General features: G+C 36.4%; 1 protein-coding gene across 2 annotated transcripts; it reads right to left on the reverse strand.

Moving 5' to 3' along the window:
* LOC131077961 (uncharacterized) lies at positions 1-25,095 on the reverse strand. Of its 2 annotated transcripts, none has more exons than XM_058015562.2 (3): positions 24,814-25,088; positions 23,645-23,743; positions 1-486 (listed from the first exon to the last, which is right to left on the reverse strand). In XM_058015562.2, exons 1-3 carry the CDS (start codon positions 24,940-24,942, stop codon positions 478-480), a joined length of 237 nt encoding a protein of 78 aa, XP_057871545.1. In that variant the 5' UTR covers positions 24,943-25,088; the 3' UTR covers positions 1-477. The 2 variants fall into 2 exon arrangements, with proteins under 2 accessions (XP_057871545.1, XP_057871544.1); XM_058015561.2 differs by lacking the exon at positions 1-486 and adding an exon at positions 681-773 and having other exon boundaries at positions 24,814-25,095.
* Between the last annotated feature and the right edge of the window lie 1,331 nt (positions 25,096-26,426).

Raw genomic sequence — 26,426 nt, forward strand, 5'->3', positions numbered from 1 at the left:
TTCACAAAAATATTATATATTTCTATGCAAGGTGGACAATCTACTGACTTGCACAAGTGCATCAAAGGCACAGCTATCAAGCATAACAACCCAGACAAACAAAAATATAATCTTCGATACAAGCATAAACCAGACTAGTCCACAGTTCGAGAATGAATCATTTTCTACTAGCAAATATTCATTCGACATATGCACAATTTCGTTTCTTCTTTGCCTTTTTCTTTGTTTGATAAAGAGATCAACCAACCAAAGGAAAACTGACGATCAGAAATCTGTATGATATTCTACTCCTCCCTCTTGTGATTACAAGTTCACCGATTGTTTAGATGGATAATGTTAAATGTCAATAAATTCCAGAAAATGTCAATCAAGGTTGCTTCACAGCATTAATCCAGTAACATTATATTTTTTCAAAATAAGACACTCTAGTTGCAAAAAACTAGATAGCCGCTGCACTTTAAAAGGACGGCATATATTTTAACCAACCTGCATAAAACAATTTTCTTGTCAAATACAGCAAGCATTGTAATTATAAAAAGAACATAAATATATGCACTAACACTGATCCAAACAGGAAATTGAAATCACCTACAGGCTTCTGCATGTAGAGAATTTCAAGAACATTCAAAGCTACTATCATATGCAAATATAAAATTTGCCCATTGCTTTACATCTCACAGGTATTGATAAATATATTACTTAGACTTTCCTGTGGTCAAAGGATTAACGTAGGCATTTGCCCCGGCAAATTTTTCTATGTAACAAGTCAAAACCTGAGGATGACAGTATATAACAACAGAATTAACAGAATCCTTACGTACAAATGCCCAACCAGTCAGTTTGTCATTTCTCATATAGAAAAGGAAGAGCAATTATTACAGAGTGCACATGAGAATGCAGATATTAAATATGCAGTAAATTACAAAATATAACCACATCCTTGGGTAGCAAATGATTAATCTTGAAATTTCACATATCTATAGTAATAAAAAGAAAGCTTAACTCTATTTTTTAATTACAGTGATCAGATACATTTCCGAGGCCGGTGGCAACTGTGAAAGATGGAAAATTCAAGTAACAATTCAAATTCCACTCGAAACAGTATAATATGATTTATGAAGGTTGATTATTCTAACCTGGTTGGCAAGATTCAAACTACATTGAATAAATGCTTAGTCCCTGCACTAAGGGTGTCCCAGAAGAGGGGCTGCCATGATAATTTTCAGTGAACAATGACCTAGGCAAATGTATAAATGAATGTTCTTGAAAAGGGCTGTAAACAAAGGCGCTACAAAGATTTAATCAGAAATTCAACTCTGCAAAAAAGATATACATTGGTCCAGTTGGCAAGATTCAAGCTACATTGAATAAATGCTTCACTGCACTAAGGGTGTCCCAGAAGAGGGGTTGCCATGATAATTTTCAGTGCACAATGGCCTACACAAACGTATAAATTAATGTTCTCAAAAAGGGCTGTAAACGAAGGCACTACAAATATTTAATCATAAATTCAACTCTGCCAAAAAGATATACACTTACTGTGAACCAGTCAATATTGCATAAGAAAACTTTTGTGTTTTTGACTAGAGATTCTAACAACTTAATGAAAGAAATAGGGATAAGGCTTGTATCCAACTAAGTTTAATTACATCTTCATAGGTACAATCAAATGAGCACTTTCGGAAGTTCAGAAGATTTTAGTCATTAAACTCTGTGTTCCTTCTAAAAGGTGCCCATTAAGGATGGTTTATGGACCCCAAGGACTGCAATGCAAAAAAAATCAATAATATAAAAAATTCTAGCCAGAGCTCCTCATTAAACGATGATTAACATCTGAAAACCCCTAAATCTTAACAAAACCAACACAAATTCCCAGATACTGGAAATGAAAATGAAACGGAAACAGGTTCTGTTGATTATAATTAGGGATAGCGGATTCCAATTGCCATGGGCAACATTGGAATCTGCCCAAGGGGGGCCAGCCCCTTCCCCAATGTGTAGGGCTGGGCCCTATACCTCACGGCATCAAATGAAGATCCCACGCTACACTCAAGCCAACACGCCACCATGTATTGGGCCAACCCTATCCTAATGATTTAGGTTAAATAAATAAATTAAAGTCATTAAATCATAATGCAAGCCGACATGATTAAGATTATTATTCCCCATATAAATAAACTCCAACTTCACTCTATCATTCACTCATTGAGTTTTTCCATCCATGCGAAATATATGTGCCTACCAATGCGAATTGAAGAGGAAGACTACATCTGCAATTAAAGGGATTTATCCCTGTCATATCAGCAAACTACTCATGCCAGTTGTGGTGCGATGCTTGTGAAAGTGAAGTTTTGTGGAAGACATTATCAGTCCTAAGTACAAACACCTTCAAGTACTTGAGATAAGTGTTGTAACCCTCATATGAACATAATTCATAATCAGATCTGAGGATCTTTTCTAGCTGGGTTTTTCCTCCTAGGAGGTTTTCCCAGGGTAACCGTGTCTTGTTCTTATTTTGTTCATTTCTTTGTTATGCCTAAATCTGGAAAACTATAAATCTTTCATCTAATCAATTTAGTTAGAAACTAAATTCTGGTTTTCTGAGTTTATATTAATCTGAAATGTTAAAACTAACAGGTTCAAACCAAGAAATGGGTGTTCTAAGTTTTCTGGCATGGAAAATGATCTACCATTATTTTACACTATCAGTAGATACAAAATATAACAACCCACGCCTCTCTCCAAAAGTATAAAGATTATCATATTGAGATCTGCAGTTTAGAGTTAACAAACAGCAAAAAAATGTTTAAAAAGAACAACCTTAATTGCCACTTGCAGTTTGACTGAAAGTTCTTTGGTTGGAAAACCATATATATTAATTGAAAAGAAAATTGACTGAAATGAAATCAAGCCTAGCAAAGAAGTCATGCACACGAATTGAAAGACAGAATTATCAAGGGCAGATGTTGAAATAGCTGCTGGATTATAGCACATTTAGTTTCTGATTTTTTACGCTCCTTGCCGATTTGGCAGGCTATTTGTCGCAGACCAGAAATGGCCTAAGAAATAACAGTTTCTCAGAAAACAAATGCAACATGATTACCCAAGCCTATTCCGTTTCTGGTAACATACAGTCACCATGAGTGTCATTCTATTGATATTCCTATGATTCAAATTGGATAGTAAATTTTCACATTTTGAGATGCTTAAAAGCCAAATTTTTCTTAAGCCACTTTTAGAAGTCAAGCAACCTTATTTGGATAAGTAATAATCATTGCCTTGATAATGGTTGTTGAAACCGACTTAAGAATGACAAGCCAAACTGGAGCTCAAAAGATGACTGATAGTCAAATTATGGTTGAATAGCCGTACAGTCTGAACTGATGTGCAATTTTTCTGTCCAAATGGCATGGCATTGTCAATTGTAGATGTACAAGATACTAAACACACATGAAAAGAATAACGTACATTTCTGGATCCTTGACCAACATTAGAGTCTTTAGGCATTTGGCCAACAATAAGGTTCTCACTGCCCTCAGCCAATGGGACCAGACCAGCCAGAATGCACTAAACATTTTAGTCAAGGGAGTAAAGGCCAACGAGATCCAGAACTCTATCAATGTTAGGGCTCAACTGCATTTCTGGATTGATTTAAGGTGAAGTTGTCAAAACTAACTGATTTAGTTTGACCAACCATACCTAACTCTCTAATTAACTGAAACAAGAGAAAGAGTGTGTGTTAACATCAAGGATGATGTCATCCCATCCAAATGGCACCAAAATTTTGTGAGGCACCATAACTAGCCTATCAAGGGTGTTAATATCAAGGATGATGTCATACCATCCAAATGACACCATACCTTCAGGAGACAGCCCAATATGAGTGCAATTATCACATTACCAATAGTCCTCAATTCTAGTGGGCCTTAATAAATGTAATTGTCAGTTTTTTTCATAGTTGTTGACCCTCACCAGGTTGTATTCAGTCTTTTTTTAGCTTTTCCTATCTTTAGCTGGGCACAGATCTCTTCTATTTTTTTGAAGAGTATGCTGTTTTCTTTGCTTATATTTAGATTGGATTCTAAATTATGAGAGATGTTGTTCATAGAAGCATACATCTTTAAAATATCACAATATATTCCAATATATCTTTTCTCAGCAAGGTTTCCAGCATTTTGTTTTAAATATCACAAGCAAATTTTTCAAAATATCATTGGCCATGACTTTGACCAATATTTTCACCAATATTAATGGCAATATATCACCAGTTATATCACAATAGACAAGTTTTTTTTTTCTTTTGTCTATATAAGTGTCAGACCTGCAAGTTTTTTATCATTCCTCTCCGGAACTTTTATAAATGGCTTATATACTGATACACCTTGAACAATGTAAGTTGCTGTTAAGATTTCCTGCTGCCATCAATGAATAGCAGTTAGGACTGCTGACTGGACAGTTCTGAATACAGTAGTATAATGGGGTCTGAGAACTTTGTAAATCCAGAACATGATTGGAGTTATTGTTATTAGAGATTATCACTGTTTCCTTTGATAATAGCAAAGGCTACAATCATTATTTATGATTTGTGAGCAAGTCATTACCGAACAAAACTGTCAAATGATTATGATATCCTTTGACTTGTCACTATTGCATCACAGATGTCAGTGCTGTCTTTGACTTGCTATCATTTCTACTTATCAATGGATATTGTTGACATTATTTCATTTGTAAACATAGTTGTATAATTGAGCTGTTAATAATGGCATCGTTGTCATATTAGTTGAGACTGATGTCATCATTATTGCTTTTGACATAACTATCCCTCTTTGACTAGTAATCCTCTTATGATCACTGATCAGTAGCATTCTGTCATTATTGTGATCTGTATCATTCTTGATCAGTACAGTGTTCGGTAGCATCGTTATTAGTACTGAGATCACTTTATATGGGCATCATTACTGCTGTCAACATTATTAGAAATATTACTGATCAAAATGATTAATAACATTGTGTATAGAGAGGACATTGCTGGCCTGAAATGCCAGGCATGATTATTGCCACCACTGTAAGCTTGGGCAGTACTTGATGGGGTTAAAAAAATTGTTGTTGTCCATTGTAGTTACCATTTTGTGTATAGATTAGTCTCTTGGATTTGATAGTTAAGAAGAACAATAGGGTTAACAGGTATTATTAAGCTTGTGTTTTATTGCATGAAGAGCTCAATCATTCTGACAGTTATTTATTAAAATTGTTAAAGAGATTTATATTACAATTATTTATAATCAGTGATTTAAAATTTAATAAGAAAAACCTGTAATGTCCCCTACTTGATCTATTTCAATATACTAAAATTGATTGATATTCTTCAATTAGTTATTAACAAAATTTCTTATTTATTTTCCTCACTAGATGATTAATTTCATTATTCATAGTTTTTAATATAGATATCAAACCCTGCCACTACTTCAGTTTTAAGGGAGAAGGGTCTACGCATGTTACCAAAGCGCTTAGAGACCAAATACAATAAGTTGCCTCAAAGTTTACAGATCCAAGCCCTTACCTATCTTGGGTCTATACCCTCAAGGCTTATGGATCGCTGATCCCCACCATATCTTGGGACTTCACCTATTGTTTGGATTTAGACTGCCCCTCTTTGGAACATCTCATTTCCATCTTCTTAAATACTGACAGTAATAACATGATTTAGACTATAAGTATACTAATTTCTTATGTATCATGAATATATATGAAATTAAGTATGGCTGTCATACATATTGCAGTCCATATTAATATTACAATTAATTTTGCATAAGAACATTATCAAGTTTCATATATTAAACATACATACTCAGCTCATCCCCATGCATACTACCAAGGACAAAGATGTTACTACCTGTAACTTAATAACAGTTCTGATCTTATCAATCCACGGTGATGTTATTGGATGCTTTAGTTCCTTCCCTTTATATCTCTCAATGTGAGGGAGAGGTCACACCTCTTCATCATGCATGCCCTTAGGCAAGAGACACACCGTTTCACCATTAGCACCTTCTGAAAGAGTGCAACTCTTCATTATTTCTGCCCTTTGAAAGGGACACAACCTTTCATAATCAGATCTGCACTTCTTATTTAAATCAGATCTGCACTTCTCATTTTTCAAATTCTTCCCCCCTCAAATGAGTTTCTCTTCTCCCTTTTATATCTCACGTTTGAGGGAGTCACGACTTATCATTTCAAGCCTTTTGACCTTTCATTAGCTTTAATCAAATTTTAATTATATTTTTATTTTTTATTTTTTATTTATTTTTTTGTATTTTAATTTTTTTTATTATTTATTATTTATTATTAAATTATATTTCAAAGTAGGGACATTACAAAACCATATTTTAAAATTCGTGGACTACACTTTGTCACTCTCTATGCAATTAGGATGGCTTTAAATGTAAAAACATCACTTATTTCTCTTCTTTTTTTGGCATTTTTTAGGTTCGAATAATATCCCCATAAATTGGAAATCTCTTTATCTTTTAGTGTGTCAAGAATTTCCTAAGTGTTAATTTTAGTTCTTTCAGATTGAATAAAACTCAGAAAATTAGAATTAGGTTAATTAATTTATTGTTTTCCATACTTTAAGCATAATCAAGGAAATGAAATGCTAAAGACAATGCACAGTTACCCTGGGAAAACCTCCTAGGAGGAAAAACCCAGCCAAAGGATCCTCAGATCTGATTTATGATTTAGAATTCAACTGAACATTACACACTTATCTGGAGTTGCAGCCACTATGTGGAAGAGATGGAATACTCCTCAATCAGTGTGCAGTCCTCCTCATCTGATCACAGTCCTTTAATGAAGTCTTCTATATTTTGGAGATGGTCTGCTGCCTCTTGTGGAGTTCGCTGCCTTCAGTTTGGATCTGCTGCTGTTTGGTTGAGTTCGCTCTCTCCTATTTAGGATAGGAGTTCACTGCCTTCAATTTGGATCTTCTGCAACCTAATGAAGTTCGCTGTCTACTGTTTGGGATCTGCTGCAACCTAATGAAGTTCGCTGTCTACTGCCACTATCTAGAGGAGTTTGCTATTCCAAATGCCTTAGTATAAAATTCGCTCTTCACCGAATATTATTTCATCAGCTTGAAAGACTTGATTGTGATAATGGGAAGTAGGTGCTGTATTTATAGGAGACATATCGCTTCTCAAACATGTCGGCCTCCTTTACCATTAAACAGTTAATTATTGATTCCTTTTTAATTGATAGGGTCGGCCCTATCAAGGAGGCGTGTTGAGTTGAGTGAAGCGTGGAAGTCTCTTTAGGTGAGGGCCGAGAGGTATTGGGCCTGGCCCTATATGAAGGAGGGCGGATTCCAATGTTGCCCAAGGCAATTGGAATCCGCCAGCCCTAATTACAAACAACACTAAGAAAGTAATGCCGTACCGAGGCCTTAATTGCCTGGGACTCTCTAAAGAACATCCTTCGACAAAGGTAAGCAATGGGTGGTGGGGTGTTGGTGGCGATGGATGATGTGGGTGGCAATAATGGTGTGCGGCAAAGGAGGAGGCGGCAAGGAAGAAGTGCAAGGGTGCAATGAATGTGGATGGCCTCAATGGTGCCAGCTTTGCATTGTTTTCTCTACACGCCTATGTTTATTCTGGTTTTGTTGAAACAATTACTGTCGTTTGGGTTCACTTCTCTCTGTGTGTAAAGAAATTTTGTTATGGTCGTCTTTCGGGTTGTAGTCCTTTGTAGATTTTCCGTAATAGCTTTGTTTCGGGTTGTAAATTTAAATGTTGGTGGTTAGGGTTTAGTCCATACGATATATATGCAGGGTGTTGTGTGGTGTATAATGCAGAATAGTGAAATTTGATGGTTAGAGTACTACGGAACTCTGGTTTTTTCTCACAGAGTTTCCTGGATTGCTCGGTGATGGGGTTTCGGGGGGTGTAATGGTTTGTTTGTAGTGGCCGAGGGCCGTAGATGTAAGTTTGGCACTGGGCGACTCTTAGTGTAAATGTGATGAAGTCTGTAAGGATGGTAGGGCAGGGTTACTATTTCGGCTCTGTAATTTTGCTTTCACAAAGACCATGAACGGAAATGTAAAACTTTAGCATTGTAATCTTTTTGATATAATATTAATAAAATGCTGATATTACCGACCAAAAAAAAAAGAATTCCCTAAGAAAGTTATTTGTTTCTATGGTTGTTCTTACCTTAGAACAAGGCACTTTCCTGCATTAGTTGCTTTTTTGCTCTAAATTTTTCTCCTAACCTATGTGCTCCACTAAGATGGGGATTTTTCAATTGTAAACCCTTGAGTTTTTCAATTGTAAACCCTTGAGTTGTTTTGTCCTATAAAAGAGACCTTGGGCACACAACCAAAATCATGAGATTGAGAAAGCAGTCAAAAGAGTGCATAATTGAGTGTTGAATTAGTGCAGTATAATTCTTTTCAATTTTAATAAAAGTAGATGCAAGTTTGAAAGTTCAGATATGTGAATATTTGTTGTTCATATTTTTGCAGTATGTGTGTGTGGAGTGGCATACTCAGAATTGTTGTTTTCATTGGAATTCTCAATTTAAGCTATTTTGCAATTGAGGTTAATTTTTTAGTGCAGAATTTGCTTACCATAGTCTCAAAATTTAATATGGTATTAGAGCTCATCACATGAAATCTTCCAAATCCATGTATGGAGTGTGCTGCTATCTGTGAGAGGAATCTGCCAGAGGATTCAGTGGGTGTAATGCCCTTGCTTCAATGATTGAAGCCATTTGGACCTATAAATGTTCATACAGTGAAATAGCCTAAGTGCTCCAATGATTGGAGTGTTGATCGGCACCTGTTATAGGCTGCTAATCTAAGTTATTTCCTGGATAATCTGTTTGATTTTAGCATGTTCCAGAAGCTGCAGGCATGACTAGTCCCAATCTTAGAGTGTGACTCTCTAGAGGGTAATTTTACACCTTCATTGGAAACTCTTGCAATAGATATAAGAATCTTTTGGTAAATACTGGAAAGTTGGAAACGTTGTCAAAAAAACAGAATATTCAGCAGAGATGAGTTCCAATGCAAGAAACTTTCAGATACTCCTAAAATGAAGGCTGGAAACTGCCAAGACATTTCCAAGTATGTCAAAAATGGGTTTCCACAGATTGGGAGACATTTCAAAAACCCAGAAAGGGATGGTCTACCAAATATGGCCTCCAGGATTCAAAAGCTTGATCCAATGCCTTACAACTAAATTTTGAAAATTTGTATACTATGTTGAAAAATGTACAAATTAACTTTTTCAATATAACATAAAAACAAGATAAATGGATAACACGCAACAGAATTGCCTACAATTTAATAAATAAAACTTGTCAAAAAATAAATGATTTTTAAAGTATTCAAACTCTAACTTGAACATGTATGAGCTGAAGATAAATGCAAATTCAATCAATTTGATCTTGCAAAGACTTTTCAAAATTAAGATGAGATGGATAAATAACGAGTGGAGATGATGTTGCTAGATCAATTTAATATATTTCTAAGTTATTGGGAAGAAGAGCACAAAGCCTTATGAAGAATCATAAATAAAAATCTTATAACCTGATGCATATCTTCTTTATACGGACCGTACTTTAATTTCAAGTTATTTATAGAAGTTGTCTAGATTCCTGCTTTAGATCATGACCTATTTCATCTTCAATGTGTTGCAAAGATACATCAAGTATTAATCAACATATCCCATAGTGTTGAGAATGATTTCACTAAATAGAGTATGTGATCTATCCATTGGCCATTCCTCTAATTTCAGAATTTGCTAATGTTGAGGCTAGCACATTCTTCCAGCACCAAACTTATGTGTTCAAACCCTATTTAGCATTATTCCATGGTCGACTTAAACGTTCGTGTTTCTATTCTTCTAAAAGACCACTGGAAAGATATCCTTCCTTATTCATTGAACTTCATTAGTATGTTCTAAACAACGAATTCTTAACTATAGTGACTCAAAAACAAACAATCCTGCATTTTTGAGATTCTTTAAAATCCCTTTGCATGAATGCTTCTTTGAAGTGTTACCAGATCCGCCTGCAGTCCAACTAGCTTCAGGTCCAATTTGAACCAAATTCATGATCCAGTCCGAGTAGCCTATAGATACAGGTAGGAATTAATTTTTTAATAGAATGGAATTGGACTCCTTAAGGATGAACCCAACCAAACCTAGGAAGGATCTGGGGGAATCTAGGTAAACCCAAGGTGAATCTGTCCATTTTCCTAACTTTTTTTTGCAATTTTTTTCCACCTCTAACTAGCCTTTAAAAAAAAAAGAATGGTGTGCACCATGAAGGTTTGTGTGGTTCTAAAGGTCTTCATTTGGGCTTCCCTTATCCAACATGATGCATTTGATGAGTCCAAAAGTGAGCACACTTTTAGCGCAAGTGGTATGTATGTATGTATGTATACACACATACATACACATTCATACATACATATACATATATATGATGTATGTATGTATGTATGATGTATGTATGTAGATATGATGTATGTATGTATACATATATACATATATGTATGTATGTATATATGTATCCATACATACATATATGTATGCATATATGCATACATACATATATTTTTATCTTGTATGGACAAGCCCAACCCATAAAAATATTTGCCAGAACTACGAACCTGAACCAGGATCCATACAAAAACCAGTAGCTTAGGATAATTCAATCAAACTATCATCTGACTGTTCTATTGCCACTGCATCTTTGGCTTCAGACCTTCTGCTTCATTAAATATTTTCCAAACAGCTATTACTGATATACAGGAGAAAAAAATCAAAATTTTGGAAGCCACACAGGAGCATTCAAAACTCTAGAAAGAATGACCAATTACGTGGCATTGGTAATAATATTAATATAGATGTACAAAGAATATAAAAAGAACTTGGATGTAAGATGCAGAGTCAACAGAGTATTAGGCCAAAATCTGTTGTATACAACTATTAATCCATGTTTTGTTAAAGTCTCATCAGCAAACAACTAGCATAGCAAAGATAAAGCCTTCAAATAAACAAGCTAATCATTCTCTCATTTAACAGAGCTTAATGCACAGTTAAATGGTGCACGAGGTAAAATTTGCAGGCACGAGCGAGTTCTTTTCTTCTAGGGTTTGTGGAGGCAATAAGCTATCAAGAGACAAAGTAGAGGAGATCCAAGTAGATGTTAAGGAGATAGTTGTCAGGGACTCAAAGGAGCTAGCACGCATGGCCATTATTGGCAGAGTTTTGGGCCAGAAATGTTGTGTAAAAAGATTCAGGAATGGATCCAACAAAATTGGATCGATGCTAGAAAAGTCTTTGCCCTCCCAAAAGGATCTTTCGTGGCTGATTTGAAAGATGAGGAGAGCAGACATAAGATGTTGCAGGACTACGGATGCAACATTGAAAGCAACACCATTTTTGTCCAAAAAATGGATTCTCAACTTCAATCCGAGGGCCATGAACCCAGTGAGCAGCCCTTAGTGGATTCGCATGTATAATCTCCCTCTAGAGTACTAGTTCGAGGATTCCCTGTATAAGATCGGGGATTGTATAGGAAGAGCAGTCGATGTGGATATAGGAGAAGGTGCTTAGTCTTCTATGATAGGATTAGAGTTTCGGCGATCAAGGAGGTGACGCACAACTAGCGCTTCAATCAGCAAATGGAGATTGTATTCAAGATCTGGTAATTGAAGAGGTTCAAATCTTCTGTGCTAGATGTCTGAAAAGCAACCATAATGTAGAGGACTGCAAGGTGCCTCCCAAGCAAAGATGGACTCCTAAAAAGTTGTAGGAAACAGTGTTACCTTCTCCTGTTTTGGCTCGCGAATCTGGCGAACGAAGGGAGGGTTCTACATGGAACAAGTGATCTGGGGTCAATAATGGGAGGATTTTGCCTCCCCCAATGGAGATTGCAGGCACAGAGTTTGGTGACCGTCAAAAAGTAGAAGTGGTAGACAAGCCAGCAAGGAGTGCACTCGAAGGTAGGGAAGGAGGGCCTTTGGGGGCAAGGATTGATCATATCGCTGCCTCAAATGAGCCTTTGCCAGAGCCTTTTGAGGAGGGCAAATTGGTGGCTTAAGAACATGACAGCAATTTCTCTGTTAAGGACAAATTAGGGATAGTGGATCCTAGATGCATCATCCAATCAAAATCTTCGACTTTGGGCAACAAGAAGAGGTCGGGCAAGAAGACAGGCAGGAAGTCTCTCAAACAGAAGGAGGAGGCTATGGGGTAGAACCTTCCTAGCATCAAATCTTATATGACCAGATCCAAAGGGGCAGATGTCTCCCTTGGAAGCCAAGCAAGACACTTTAGTGGAATGTTAGGGGCTTGAATGCTCCTGACAAGAGGCGCCTAGTTACACATCATTTAAATACTCAAGAGGCAGACATAGTTTTGCTTCAGAAGATCAAGTTTGGTTTGGAGGAAAGGGCAAAATTCCTCAAGTATTGTAGATGGTGGGATGGTTGTTTTCTAGAGGCTGTTGGGATCCAAGAACACTGAGAGTGGGGGGTGAATCAGTGTTCTACCGGAATAGAGAAATTTAACCTTATTAACACAATAACTTAGCAACCGGTAAACATAAAAGCAAATAGCAATAAGTAATAATGCAACCACACAGATGAACACCATAACACCACAGATTTATACATGGAAAACCTCAATGAGGAAAAACCACGGTGCGATTGGAGACCCACAATATCTATCCATTGATCAGATGAATAAATATTACAATAAGGGGGTTGCACATGCAAGAAGGCCAACAGCCAAGAGCACACTGCCCATCACAAAAGGAGTCTCACTAACTACAGAAAACATCGGACTACAATCTGAAATGAAGATTGAACTGCAAGAATAGCATCTCCTATGCCTGAATACAGTTCCGGTTAAGCTCAATACCGGAGGTCTTAAACCTCTTAGACAAACCCAATTCGATCACCTATGATTGACCAAAACCTCTGCATATGATTACAACATTATTCGCATACAAATAATCTCATAACCCACATACCACGATCTACAAAGAGATCTTACATCATATTTATACCAACCCGAGACCTAAACAGTTAGGTTGGCCACCTAAAAGATAATACAATAAATATGTTACATAATCCCGCAAACCAATGATAAACCAAGTCGGCCTAAGACCGAAACAACATAAACCAATCAATAAATCCAACCGGTAACGCATCGGGAGAATCAACCAACACGTTACATAAACCGGTCCATAACCTAGCAGAATAACATTGGACCTAAAATAGGTCGCCATAAACCAAATGAAACACCACCAATCAACTGGAACACGAACAAGATAACCATCAACATCCTGATAACCTTTTAGAAGCCGCACCAACACCACTTATCAAATTCATCAAAAGATCTTCAACAAAGCTCTGTCGGTAAAACCCTTACCGGTAACCAAAAGGCTTACTAGAACAAATGATAGCTTTCGGATCATCAAATCCTGAACCAACTGAATGTGATACGAATCAGGAACACATGAATAACCAATCCAAACCAATTCCACAAGCCAAAACATACCGGCGAAGATCTCCAAATCAACATCATAATCCAACCACTCTACCAAAACCCGGTAGACAGCAAAACAGCTAGTGTTAACATCAATGACAAACATCAATGCAACACATAATCAATTCCTCCAAATTGCCAACAGAGGCAACTAGTTCAGCAAGAGGGTTGGGTGTTTCCTGGTATATTACGAAGGTCTCCCTGAAAGTTTTGAGAAAGGAGGGTTCGTGGATGGTTGTTGAAGTTCATCCCTTGGGTCATTTGTTTAAATTCTATTTGTTCAGCATTTATGGCCCAACCAAGAACGAGGAGAGGGCTTCTCTTTGGGATGTTCCTTATAGAGAGCTTACAAATTTAGGGGATTCTCTGGTCGTCCTAGGTGGAGACTTCAACGCCATATTGGATTTCTCTATGATTGTCTTCCTAACACTGGTTGTTTACCTGGACCGATAGGCAAGCTGGCTTCACCTTGATTTTCGAGCGCCTTGGTCGACTTTTTATTTCAGTTAGTTGGCTCCAAGTTGGTGTTCTATTTGAGTCTAAAATTCTTCCTATCTTTGTATTTGATCACTATCCAATCACCTTGAATGTTTTGGCTCCAATCTCACATAGTAAAGGATATTTTCAATTCAAGAGCATGTGGTTTCGAGATATCTTAGCATTAGGCCTAATGGAAAAGTGGCAAGTGGAAAAGAGGGATATCAGAAGCACTGCAAGTTTCCGCTTCATGAAGAGGCTTCATCTCCTAAAGGGAAGGTTGAATGACTGGAACATTGCCTCTTTTAATAATATCTTTAAAGAAAAGGAATTGGTCGAGGCTGAATTAGAAGTGTTGAATGAAAAAGTTATTGCAAATGATTTCGAATTAGAAAAGAAGCTAAAATCTAAGCACTCAAAGTTATTGGATCGAGAGGAAGATTATTGGAGGGATAAGGCTAGCGAGACATGGTTGGTTGAAGGTGATAGAAACACAAACTAGAGCCAAGGGGAGTTTCAATAGAGTGAATGATATTGAAGGTCGTGATGGTCTGATTGCAAGGACATCTGAGGATATTGAGGCAAAGGCTGTTAGAATTTTTAGCTCCCTTTTAGCTCTAGAGGGTGCTACAAATTTTAGAGATTTGAAGACTATCTTGGATAGCATCCTGAAATGCGTGTCTAACAATGAGAACAAAATGCTTACTACTCCATTCTTAATGGAAGAGGTGAAGCGTGCGACCTTCCAATTAAACCCTGACAAGGCACCTAGGTCGGATGAGTTCACTACTTTGTTCTTCCAAAAGTGCTAGCATTTCTTGGAAAAGGATATTTGGGAGTTTGTGGAAGACTTCAAGCTAAAGAAAAAATTTGTCAAAGATGTTAACACCATAATCGCCCTAATCTTGAAGGAGACATGCAAGTCTTTTGCAGATTATCGAACCATTTCCCTTTGTAAAATGATCTATAAGATCCTCACGAAGGTGCTTGCGAACCAACTTAACCTTGTGCTCCCTTCGATGATCTCGGAGGAACAGAATAAGTTTACCCTTGGCAGTGACATCATGGATAGTGTAATTTAGCCAACGAAGCGATTCACTCAATAGGGAAATTCAAATCGAAGAGTATATTCATTAGGCTAGTTGTCAGAAAGGCGTATGATAGAGTAAAGTGGTGGTTTCTAATGTTAATGATGAAGAAGTTTGGCTTTGATCCCATTTGGCTGCAATGGATTTTTTAGTGTATTTCTTTGGTGCGGATATCTATCTCAATCAACGGTTCCCTTTGTGGGTTTTTTGTGTCCACTAAAAGTTTTCACAACAGAGATCCCTTGTCTCCCACTTTGTTCGTGGTGATGACTAAGGCCATCTAGTGATCCTTTAAAGCTTGGCAAAGAATGGACAGGTGGAAAGGGGTTTGGGTGGTGGATTGGGTTGAGTGCCTCACTCTATGATGTCCCCAAACTGAACCTCATCAAATATTGTTGATATTGAGAAAGCTCCTTGTATTATCTTTATAATAAGTTGATGCAATTGAAACCAAATAATTTGATGACGATGTATTGAGAATAATCAAGGCTATTAAATGATGAATGTGAAGCAGATTGATAGAAGAAGAAAGAGATCTTTAATCTTTGGCCAAATATGAAACATATATGCTGCACTCTAAAACAAGTGACACTCGTGAAATGCTAGATTCATTTATAAAGAATATTTACCGAGTGTTATATGGACTGATCTTCTTATTGAGAAAAACGATTTAATTAATGAAGAAATATAAGTTAACATTGCAAATTGTAGTAAGCAAGCCATATAAGGAATAGTGATATCTTCTAAGGGACCACGATCCATCATACAAAAGATACGCTACACAAGAATACTGTTTTAAGGGGGCCATCAATTAGTAATCTATGTGATATCCCTTGCCAAATACGTCCTCAAAATGTTGATTAGTGGCTCAAAGAATATTATCAAACACTAAGCATACAATGTATGAAACCGCTGTTATGAATCTGATTGTCTGCTTTGAGTTCGTAGGCTGCAAATTAAGTTGTTGAAGGCTTCTAACAATGCAAGGTTGTTATAGAAACGATATACCAGCTGTTTCAGTCCTTTACACACACATGTAAGTGACTGAAATTAACTAGTACAACTAGCTGACATAAAGACAAACACTTGCCATGCATCCCAATGTACACCTACAGCCACTAGGCATTAAAGCAAACAGTTGGCATACAAGCCATATGCTGATAATAAACCAATTACAAATAACCATAAAGCTTTAATTGTAATGCAACTCAAGATACATGACAATGCAATGAACAATAATCTGAGAAGTCTTTATTGGAATGTAGCAAACAGCAATGGTAATAACAAGTATGGAACCTGTTAACTACAGCAGCAACCATAAACTTTATTGTTTCTTTTTGATAGACTTTATCTTGGCCTTCCAAATGCTGCGTTTATTCTTCTCTTATACCAGTGCTGCCAAAGATGATTTCCTTTGATTTTATTGTGCCTTCTAAATAAAAATTGCACCATACAGGTACGCCCAGCAATGAGGGTATACAGCAAGCTTTTTGCAGCAACTGTATAGCTTAAAGAAGCGAGCTAATGACTAGAGAAAATCACCAACACAATAATCTCGATCTGCCAGTTGAAAACCCATTTGGATCTGCTCTGAATGTCCATGAAACTTCAACAATTTAGCCCAATTAGAACTCCTAAATGAAGCTCTCCTGAATGCAAAATTCACTGGATATTTCACCAACTCAAATGCCTGCAACATTGAAGATTTTCCGTTCTCCAATGGCTGTTGAAAGCATGAAACCCTCAGTCTCTTCTCCCAAACCAAGTTCAAAGAAAATAGATGCATAACATAATAATCCAACTTCTCTTTTTTTTCATGCTTATATATTCTCCATAAGGAGTTCGAACCTCTCCCAAAAAGGGACATTTAATCATTTAGATGAAATATTATTTCATTTGCTCATAAATGAATAAACTTTGGGTTATGTGTCGGATAATTAATTAATAATTTGGCCCCTCTTTAATGATGAAAATGACCCTTTCTTTATGAACTAATAATAATAACTTATAACATAACATCAACTGGCCTCATAACAAAATTTCTTAATAAAGTTATCACTTTATCAATAATCAAATAAACATAACTCCATGATTAATCAATATTTCTTCATTCTGTCTGCATAGGGAGTTAACCATTTTATCCTCTGTCCAACCCACTGACTTACCAAAAATAGAAAGGGTCCCTCTCAATCGCCTCCTGACTTACTATAAATAGTAAGTATATGAAACTAAGCCCAAATGAAGTCCAATCCGAGCCAAACGAAGACCAAACTAGAACATACTGAATTCTGGAGAAGAAAAGAACCTCCATTAACCAAGCCTCTGCCTCAAAAGACCCTCTATCCACAATTATTAGGCTGCAAGGGTCAGAATGATAGGCTAATCACTCAAGAATAGGAACGAGCTAAAAAGGGGACATTACAATCTAAAAGGTATAGAAGCTTGATATAATTGTCTGGATGATAAGATATATTTGTGAGACCGGTTCACATAGTAAGAACATGAAATACTCTGTCCATACCACTATAAATATCACAGGGCCATCGGGTATTTGGGTGTCATTGGCTATGGCAAACAAATGTTTATATAACTCTAGAGAAAGGCATTGATGTGAGCATATATATTCTTGCAACCAATCACAATGGGCAAATATGATTACTGAATGTGCTGTAATTGGAGCGATCTTAAGGAGCAATCATAATAAACAAACTTATATGCCACGATTCAGAATACAAGGGATTGAGAGGTGACCATAACTGTCTATATCATCACCGAAGGAGTATTTAGAAGGCAGCGAATTATGCTAGCAATCATCCAAACTGATGTCTAACATAGATTAATGTTCTCGATTACCATTTGTCCAGTACAAGTCAGCGACTTTGATTAGGTAGCGATGAATATTATTCTATGGCAGCGACGGTACAAATAAATAAGTGTGATTGATAAAGGAAGAAGAGATCGTTCCTAACAGGGAAAAGCAAACATTATACAAGGCAAAGATTAAATGCAAGGTAATCATGTATGAAGCAATCGTGGAAAAATCAACGATTATGAAGTCACTTCATCAAGAGGATTACGAAGCACTTAAGTTCATTAAAAATAAAGCATTCAACAGCTTAACAAAGACGACGATTACATGAAGAAAGATTAGTCAATGAAAACATAATTGTTTATATTCCTCATTAGTGTGAAGGTGTGATTAGTAATAACGCAGGGTGACAGACATGAGACATGTTCCGTCCAAGAGAACTCCTCATTCAAGAATGACGATATAAAAAGGAGGATAGATGTGAAAGAGGAACAGGTGGATTAAAAGAAATATATAGGGAGAGCATTCAGACATTTACCTGAAAGGAAGAAAATCGAAAAAAGCAGTCGGAGACATTGATGAATATATAACTAACAGCAACATTATAAAAGGCTGGACTATATCAAGTGCAGCGATCTTTGTGAGGAAGGGACACCATACATAACAATTAATATATTTGACAGTAAGCAATTAGAAGCTCCAGTAGATATATATCTTCACCCTGATAATCAAAGGAACCAGAGAACGTAGGATATACCACAGATATATGGGAAGGCATGATCTTAAACAAGACAGCTATCCAATACGGGCAAATTCGTATGTATAATAGGGAGGCTCAGCTCGTAGGAGACATGGATTATAAACAAATAGCTCCACATGGGCTACTGTTAACATAGGTTGCAACAAGCCTTTCACTAAGGGTTGTGATTTGTTATGAGGACATGATTAATTAAAGGAGAAATAGATCAACAGATCAGTATGAAGAAATTATATAGAAGACTTTATTTTATTGATTAATTTCCAGATTTGGATTATGTATTATTTACTCAGCAAGCTATCAAGATAAGTTCTCCTTCCCGAATTATTCTTAGAATTATAAATTAAATAATATTATTAAATATTTTATTTTCATAAAATTGTGTTCATTAATATATTACATTCCTCACTTTAAGCTGGAATTGTTGTCCCAGGACTGAATTATGTTACATCTCAAGGAGGGGACATTACACACTCATATTCAATTCACGAACGATACGGCGCTGCTGGGTGAAGCCTCCATTCGGGAGGCAGAAGGCATCAATGAAATATTGGGCAGCTATGTGCATGTTTTGAGACATTCTAAACAATGAAAAGACTAATATTTTCTTTTTCAACATCAGGGCTGTTGTCCAAAGAAGGATTGCCAGCTTTATGGATTTCCAAATCGGGAGTCTTCCTTCTAAGTATCTTGGGGTGCCATTGTTCAATGGTGTGAGCAAGTCCAGGTTATGTGATGACGTGGTCTCCAAATCTCGCGATCGCATCTCTTCTTAGAAGTGCAAATGGTTGACTTTGGCTGGTAGGTTGACCATGATCAAGTTTGTTTTGTCTGCTATGCCTATTTTTGTGATGTCGTGCTTCCATCTTACTCCTAAGGATCAAGGGCAGCTAGAAGGGATTTGGAAGAAATTTTTATGGAAGGGTACAAAGGACGAGAAGAAAATTCCATTGATAAACTGGGACGATGCTTTTTTGCGTAGGGAGGCGAGGGATGCATGTCTTAGGAAAATAAAGATGTAAAATATGGCCCTGGGCAATAAACCGGTTTGGAGGCTGTACAAGAAGCCACAAAAACTTTGGTGCTGAGTTATTCAAAGCAAATGCCTTGATTGCATCGATCCAAGAAGAATTTTGACTATAGCTAATCCCAAGAGTGGTTCTCTTGTGTGGGGTTTTGTCAAAGAAGGTAAGCAGATCATGGTGGAACATTTGTCTTGGAAGGTGAATGATGGAAAGAGTACAAATTTTTGGGAAGACTCATAGGAGGGGTTCATCCCTATGAGAGAGGTGATTGGATTTCCGAATGAGGTTGAAGAGGTGAAGACTCATAGGAGGGGTTCATCCCTATGAGAGAGGTGATTGGATTTCCTAATGAGGTTGAAGAGGTGAAGATGTGCTTTGGCTCCAACATGGCAGATTATCTGGTTTCATCTGATTTAGACATTGGTAGGGATTTCATTTGGAAAAGTATTGAACATCTACCTGTATCTCAAGATCTCAAGCACGCTTTTGCCTTGGAACTAAGTGAAAGGAAAGTATATCTGAATGCAGAAGGCGATTCTATTTTCTAGTGCACGTCTAGGTCTAGAGAGCACACTACCAAACTAGGCTACATGATTCAGGAGGCGTCGCATTGCAACGCCAATCAGCCTTCTTGGGCCTGCTAGCACCCCTTTATAATGCCAAGAGTTAGTTCAATCTTATGGATTGTGCTTCATGAGCACATATTAACTCGGGAGAGTTTGCGCACCTTGGGTATTCATGGCCTGAGTTGTTGTTTTCTTTGCAAAGAAGCGGAGGAGAATGTGGATCATCTACAAGTAGGTTGCCCATTTTCATCTCAACGTTGGGACTGGATTCAAGGGAAGATTGGTTGGGTGGGTCCAAGACAAAATTGCATTTTGGGCATCATTAGTGGCTAGCCAAGGTTGTACAAGAACTCACTCTGGGCAAGATTGTGGTGCTCTGCCCCATCAATGGTGGCCTAGCATATCTGGAAAGAAAGGAACAAGAGGTCTTCTGTAATGAGGAAAAGTCAATGGAATTTGCAATTCAGAAGATTGAGGTCAGCTTATGTGAATTGTCAAATGCTTACACCCGGGTGATGAAAGATGGGGAGTTCTCTCCTTGGGACAATACCATACTGAAACATTGGCCGCTTTTAAGGAAGCCTTTGATAATTTTGCATAGATCCAAGAAGGCTAACTGAGCACAAGTTAGGTGGCTAGCCCCTCTTTCAGAAAGGCTCAAATTGAACTTTGACAGTGCTCAACAGGCAATCCAGGTGAGGCTGGCATGGTTGCATGGTTAGAGATAAAAATGGAAAATTACTTTAACAACCTCGAGGAAGGTCAGAAAGGCCACTAACAATGAAGCAAAGTTCAAAGCTTTATTCAAGGGTATTTCATCATGCTGTTCAAAAGGGCGCGAAGGTATTCATATTGAAGGAGATTCCCTGCTTTGTATCAATGCAGTGAGATCGAAGTGAATTCCAAATTGGAAATTACAAGGGTGGATGGAGAGGATTTGGGAGTGCTTGAGGAAATTATTAGATTTTACTATTAAGCATGTTTATTACGAGGCCAACATGGTGGCCAATTTCTTGTCCAACCAAGGAGTTAGTTAGACTCAAAGTGAATGCATCGACTTGGATTCAAACAGTTGGTGTGGTCTTAAAGAGATCTTGGATCAAGATGGGAAATGCAGATAATGAAGGTTGGCTTCCTTATGCATCCTTCAGAATTTGACGTTGGCTTGAGGCTCATGTTTGGGGCTTGGGAATCTATATTTTCTGCAAGCCAGAGGGCCCTTTTCTACATTTGAGAAGGAAGTTATTTTAAACAACAACAGCAATTTTCTTCTTGGGGTCCGTTGATGTTTGTGGTGGGGGTATCCAGTCTGTGTGATGTGGTTTGCTTTGGTCAAGTGGGGAGAGTTATGGCTGTCCATCAGACTATCCATTGTTGATTATCTTGTGTTTGGTTGGCACTTCATACAAGCTTCTGGTGATGGAGGTGTTTGTTGTCTCGGTGAGGCAATTTACTTTCTACTTGAATGATTGAAATCCATTTGCACACCACTTTGGGGTCATGTGTATCAATTTTTTGGATTTTAGTTTTATGGGAGTGGACCCCTTGTCCATAGCTTACCTAAAAAAAACAAAGCTTAATTCACTAACAAAAGAAAGAAACGCTCCTAATTGTTGGAGGAAACAGCATGACTCTAATGCGATTGACCTTGCCTTGATTATTGGAGTAGTCCAATATAGTGAGAACTAAAGATAAGATAGACATGTCCAATCAAACAAGAAAGCATATAAGTCTAAACCAAGGGATTCAAAAATCAAAATATTCAGAAACCAAACGAGATTAATGAGCACAAGTTGTGCAAATCACATTTCATAGACAGTGTCAAAGCATTATGTCATTTTTTCTTTTACATTACCTGAATAGCAGTTTCCTCAAACTATTCAAATCAAAAATTTTGTCAAATTACCAGCACAATGTTATACATTAGCCTCAAGAAATTTGGTCTGGTTTAAGCACAAAGATACTTGACTGTAGATATAGTTCCCAATAGCTTGGTTGTATTTGTATTAAGAGCTAATAGTAATGTATGCCTCCAAGGTGCAAATCTTGAGGCAAAAGTTGTTCTGGAACATATTTATTGCCAAAATTCTGAAACAGTGCGGTTGCATTGACAAGAAAATTTTAAAAAACGGAATACTTAGGAACAGTTTCAAGATTGAACAAAATAGACTGGGAATGAATTGAAACTTATGCTCCCCCGGGATGTGCACGGCCTGGTACATTAGGGGAAGGCTAGCCGTCCCCTACAGCCCAGGCAGTTTCAGACTCGCTTTTCTTCTTTTTACCAGAGGGCGAGAAGGATAAGCCTTGCCGTGAAACCCAACTGTCATGCTCATTCTGTGAATGAAAGATAGAATGAGAGATGGGCGGACCTTAGTGTGATACCAGAGTGTAATGATTGTACCATAAATGTCAGGGATGGTATCAACCACTTGAAGTAACCTAACCAATGTCTTGTGTTTGAAAGAGAAAAATGTACAATGGGAGACATAGCAGAGATGAGAAATGAATCTTAATCATTACTTCCTACCCACGCCATTCAGATCTCCCGAATCCAGAAGTGTTGGTCATTCACTGCAATGCCCATACTTATTACAGTGGAAGCAGCACGTCAGTGGCATTATGCTGAGGCAGTTGTGGAGTATCAATGTAGATATTCAAGGGTTCATAGATCTATCCCAACTCCTATATAGGACTTTATCCATAATCGCAACTGCAAAGGAGAGACAATTCCAGAATTTCTTCAAAATTGTTAGAAGTGTTCTCAGGAGAATAGTACATAAAATTCAATTTTCTTAATGGTGTCATTTTCATGATATCATATATGTGTGTGCATATATATAAATATATATTTATTAATTTTGTATATAAATTATATATACATACATATTATAATAGCCATCCTCTAAACAATGGTCTCCCTAAAAACCCACCCTAGAAACTTGGAGGAGCATATAGATTGAAACAGAACCTGTACGCCTCTCGCTCTCCCAATCAAATACAGTGCATATGATCATATATTGTTTTTCTGAAAAGTAAAAACCTTTCATTACAATTACATGGTAACAAGAAATCATCATGATAAGCAATTAGTAACCAGGGTTCATATTCTGTTCTGGCAAGCATTACGTCCACCAAATTGAAACTTGGATCTTGTCATGGTAAATTTCATCCACTTAGTACTCAAACATAGGCATCTGACCACATGATCACCACTTTACTCTTAAGGCATTATTTAACAGACCTTGCAGGCTGAACGGAAAAAAAGAACTGCTGACTCGCACATCCATTTTAAGGACCATCCTAGAATAACATCAACACAAACAAAAATCCAAATCATTCATTCCATTTCGTTCGACACACCTGTTCAGATGATTGTTGCTCTTCTGATGATGTTGCATTCTGTTTCAGCTTTTCCAATTCTGATATGCGCCCATCAAGGGAACTAAACAATTCCTTTGTCTGACAGTCACAATATTATAATGTTCTTATCACAAAAATGCAGAAAAGCTCAACTCCTAACAAATACTACAACGTCATTTAATCTTGATTCTTGATTGATAAAGCAAAAGTATATCACAGTTAAAAACAAAAGATAAACATAGCGTACCAGTAATTTGAACCACGTTTTATGGCAATTTAATTTTAATTGATAAAGCAAAAGTATATATCACAGTTAAACGCAAAAAGCAAACATATCATTCCAAAAAATTGAACCACTTTTAAAATTAAAAAAAAATGGTAAATTCACCCACTCCAATTTTAGTTTCCACCCCTTTGTTTGTAACCTTAGCCTTGGATGCAACAACCTACAGGAATTTTTAGTCAAATACACCCAGGACTTGCACCACGCATTGTCTATTGGAGTGTGACAGAGAGAATAAGTTGAAACCTGTTATAGAAACCAGTACCACGATACTTTTATTCAACTTCAGCTTATTTTGTTAGACATGCTTTGACCTAAAATGCATCAACTTGACATGACTATTTTTCTTTTATTTCCTCTTATTTTCCGAGTGAATTGAAGCCCTAAAAAAACCTACATTACATTCTAGTGTCCTCATTTCATTTTTGCTATTTTCTTTATCCTCCAAATAAATTGAAGCCCTAAAACTAAAATACCAACAAAGAAAAAAACCCATAACCTGCCCTTAACTGATGAACTGCAACGCCGAATAACTTAAAAATCAAAATAAAATAAAATATAATTTGACCTACAATATATTCTATTGACCTGATTATACTCTTCAAGTGAATTGAAGCCCTGAAAAACTTGAAAACCAAGACTTTAAGTGAATTCAGTCATGATAAAAATAAAATGGTTGGTAAATTTTAATGGAAATTCAATACCTTTAAAAAAACTCCAAAAGATATAAAAATAAGACCAAAAGATACCCAATTCATATGTAATAGAGAAAATAATCGTACGCAAAGATTATTGGAGATTAAAGCTAGATAAAACTTTTATATATCAAAATTAAAAGAAACCCAAATTATTATTAATAATGCAAAAGGTGGGTAGAGATTATTACCTGCTGTGAGAGGATATGATGGGTGGCCTGATAATCTCCCTGGAGTACATATAAACCTAATCCAAATGCAGCTGCCGCTCCTGCGAAAAACGATGATATTCTCACCCTGAAGATGTAACCAATGCTCATCTTGAATAAATTGGTCTCCGTGTAATGTGATGGCTTTCTTCACGTCGACAACAATCTGCAGTTCTAAGTCTTGAGTTCAACCTCAGAGATTTAAAATATAGACTTGCTTGGTGAAGATAGAAATAACGTTAAAACTTCAGAAACGTATATTTATAGAATTTTTTTCATGTTTAAGAGCGTATATAAAACAAGTGTCGAGTATTTGTCTTGTTAATTTGTAGTTGAAATAGTAATTTATTAATTGTAATTAATATATTATTTCATTTAATTTATTTTATTTTATATAATTTATCTTTCTTGTAGTTGAAATAATAATTTATTAATTGTAACTAGTATATTGTTTAATTTAATTTATTTTATTTTATATTATTTATCTTTCTACAATTGTGTTGTCTTAAATGTATAATTATAAAATATTTTGTAAATAACACATTAATAACTATATTTTAACTATGGTATGTGAAAGTTTTGTTGATCAAGAAAATATGTAATTACATCTTAGTCGCATTAACTCTAATCATAATATTAACCATAACCTTAATACTAATTAAACCCTAACCCTATAATCCCATTTTAAATCTCGAGAACACCAACTCCAATCCTAATTGAACCCTATTATTAACTCTAACCCTAATATTTTTAATTAAACATTTTTAATTATTATAATAAAGAAAACAAGAACATGAATTTACAATAAAAATAATATAAGATAGTATATCATAAAAGGTAATATAATAAACAATTTTCTATTGTAATAATTAAAAATGCATTGTTATTAATATACTATTTTATATTATTATTAAATTATTATTAGTATATTATCATTTTTATATTATTAAATTATAGTTAGTATATTGTTACTTTAATTTGTATTATTATATTATCATGAAAATATAAATATTAAAGTTTTTTTTTTCACAATTTTCTCTTAAATATACATGTTGAAGATAAATTCAAAAATATGTCAAAATATATTATAGTATAAAAATTTAATGTTATTTATAATGTCAAATATAAATTAAAAATAAGATCTTTTAATGAAGAATAATAATAATAGCAATCTAAATAATGGCGGTATCGGCTCTGCAAAAACGGTTGGAGGTTAATGGCGGAGCAGGGCGAAACACAGGTAAACCGAATGGGTGGCGAGGCCCAGAGGGAGATGAGATGGTGGTGGACCTTAGGGAGGAACTCAAAGAAGATAGCCAACTCTGGGATAACCACGCAATGATCGCAAGGATCATTGGCCTTAATTGGTCAAGGAAAAATATTAAACTCTGGGTGGCAGAAAGTTGGGGAGATCGCGTTGTTATCAAATTTATATCGAGGGGATTTTTTGTGGTGCTCTTTGAAAACCAATCGGACAAAGATCGCATCCTCAATCAGGAGAACTGGTATGCAGAAAAGCACGCGGTGTACCTGCAACCATGGATACCTAACTTTAACCCAATCCCGTTGGTAGTGTATTCAAGCCCGATATGGGT

Source organism: Cryptomeria japonica, chromosome 5 (genome assembly GCF_030272615.1).
Source record: "Cryptomeria japonica chromosome 5, Sugi_1.0, whole genome shotgun sequence".
Taxonomy (NCBI): Eukaryota; Viridiplantae; Streptophyta; class Pinopsida; order Cupressales; family Cupressaceae; genus Cryptomeria; species Cryptomeria japonica.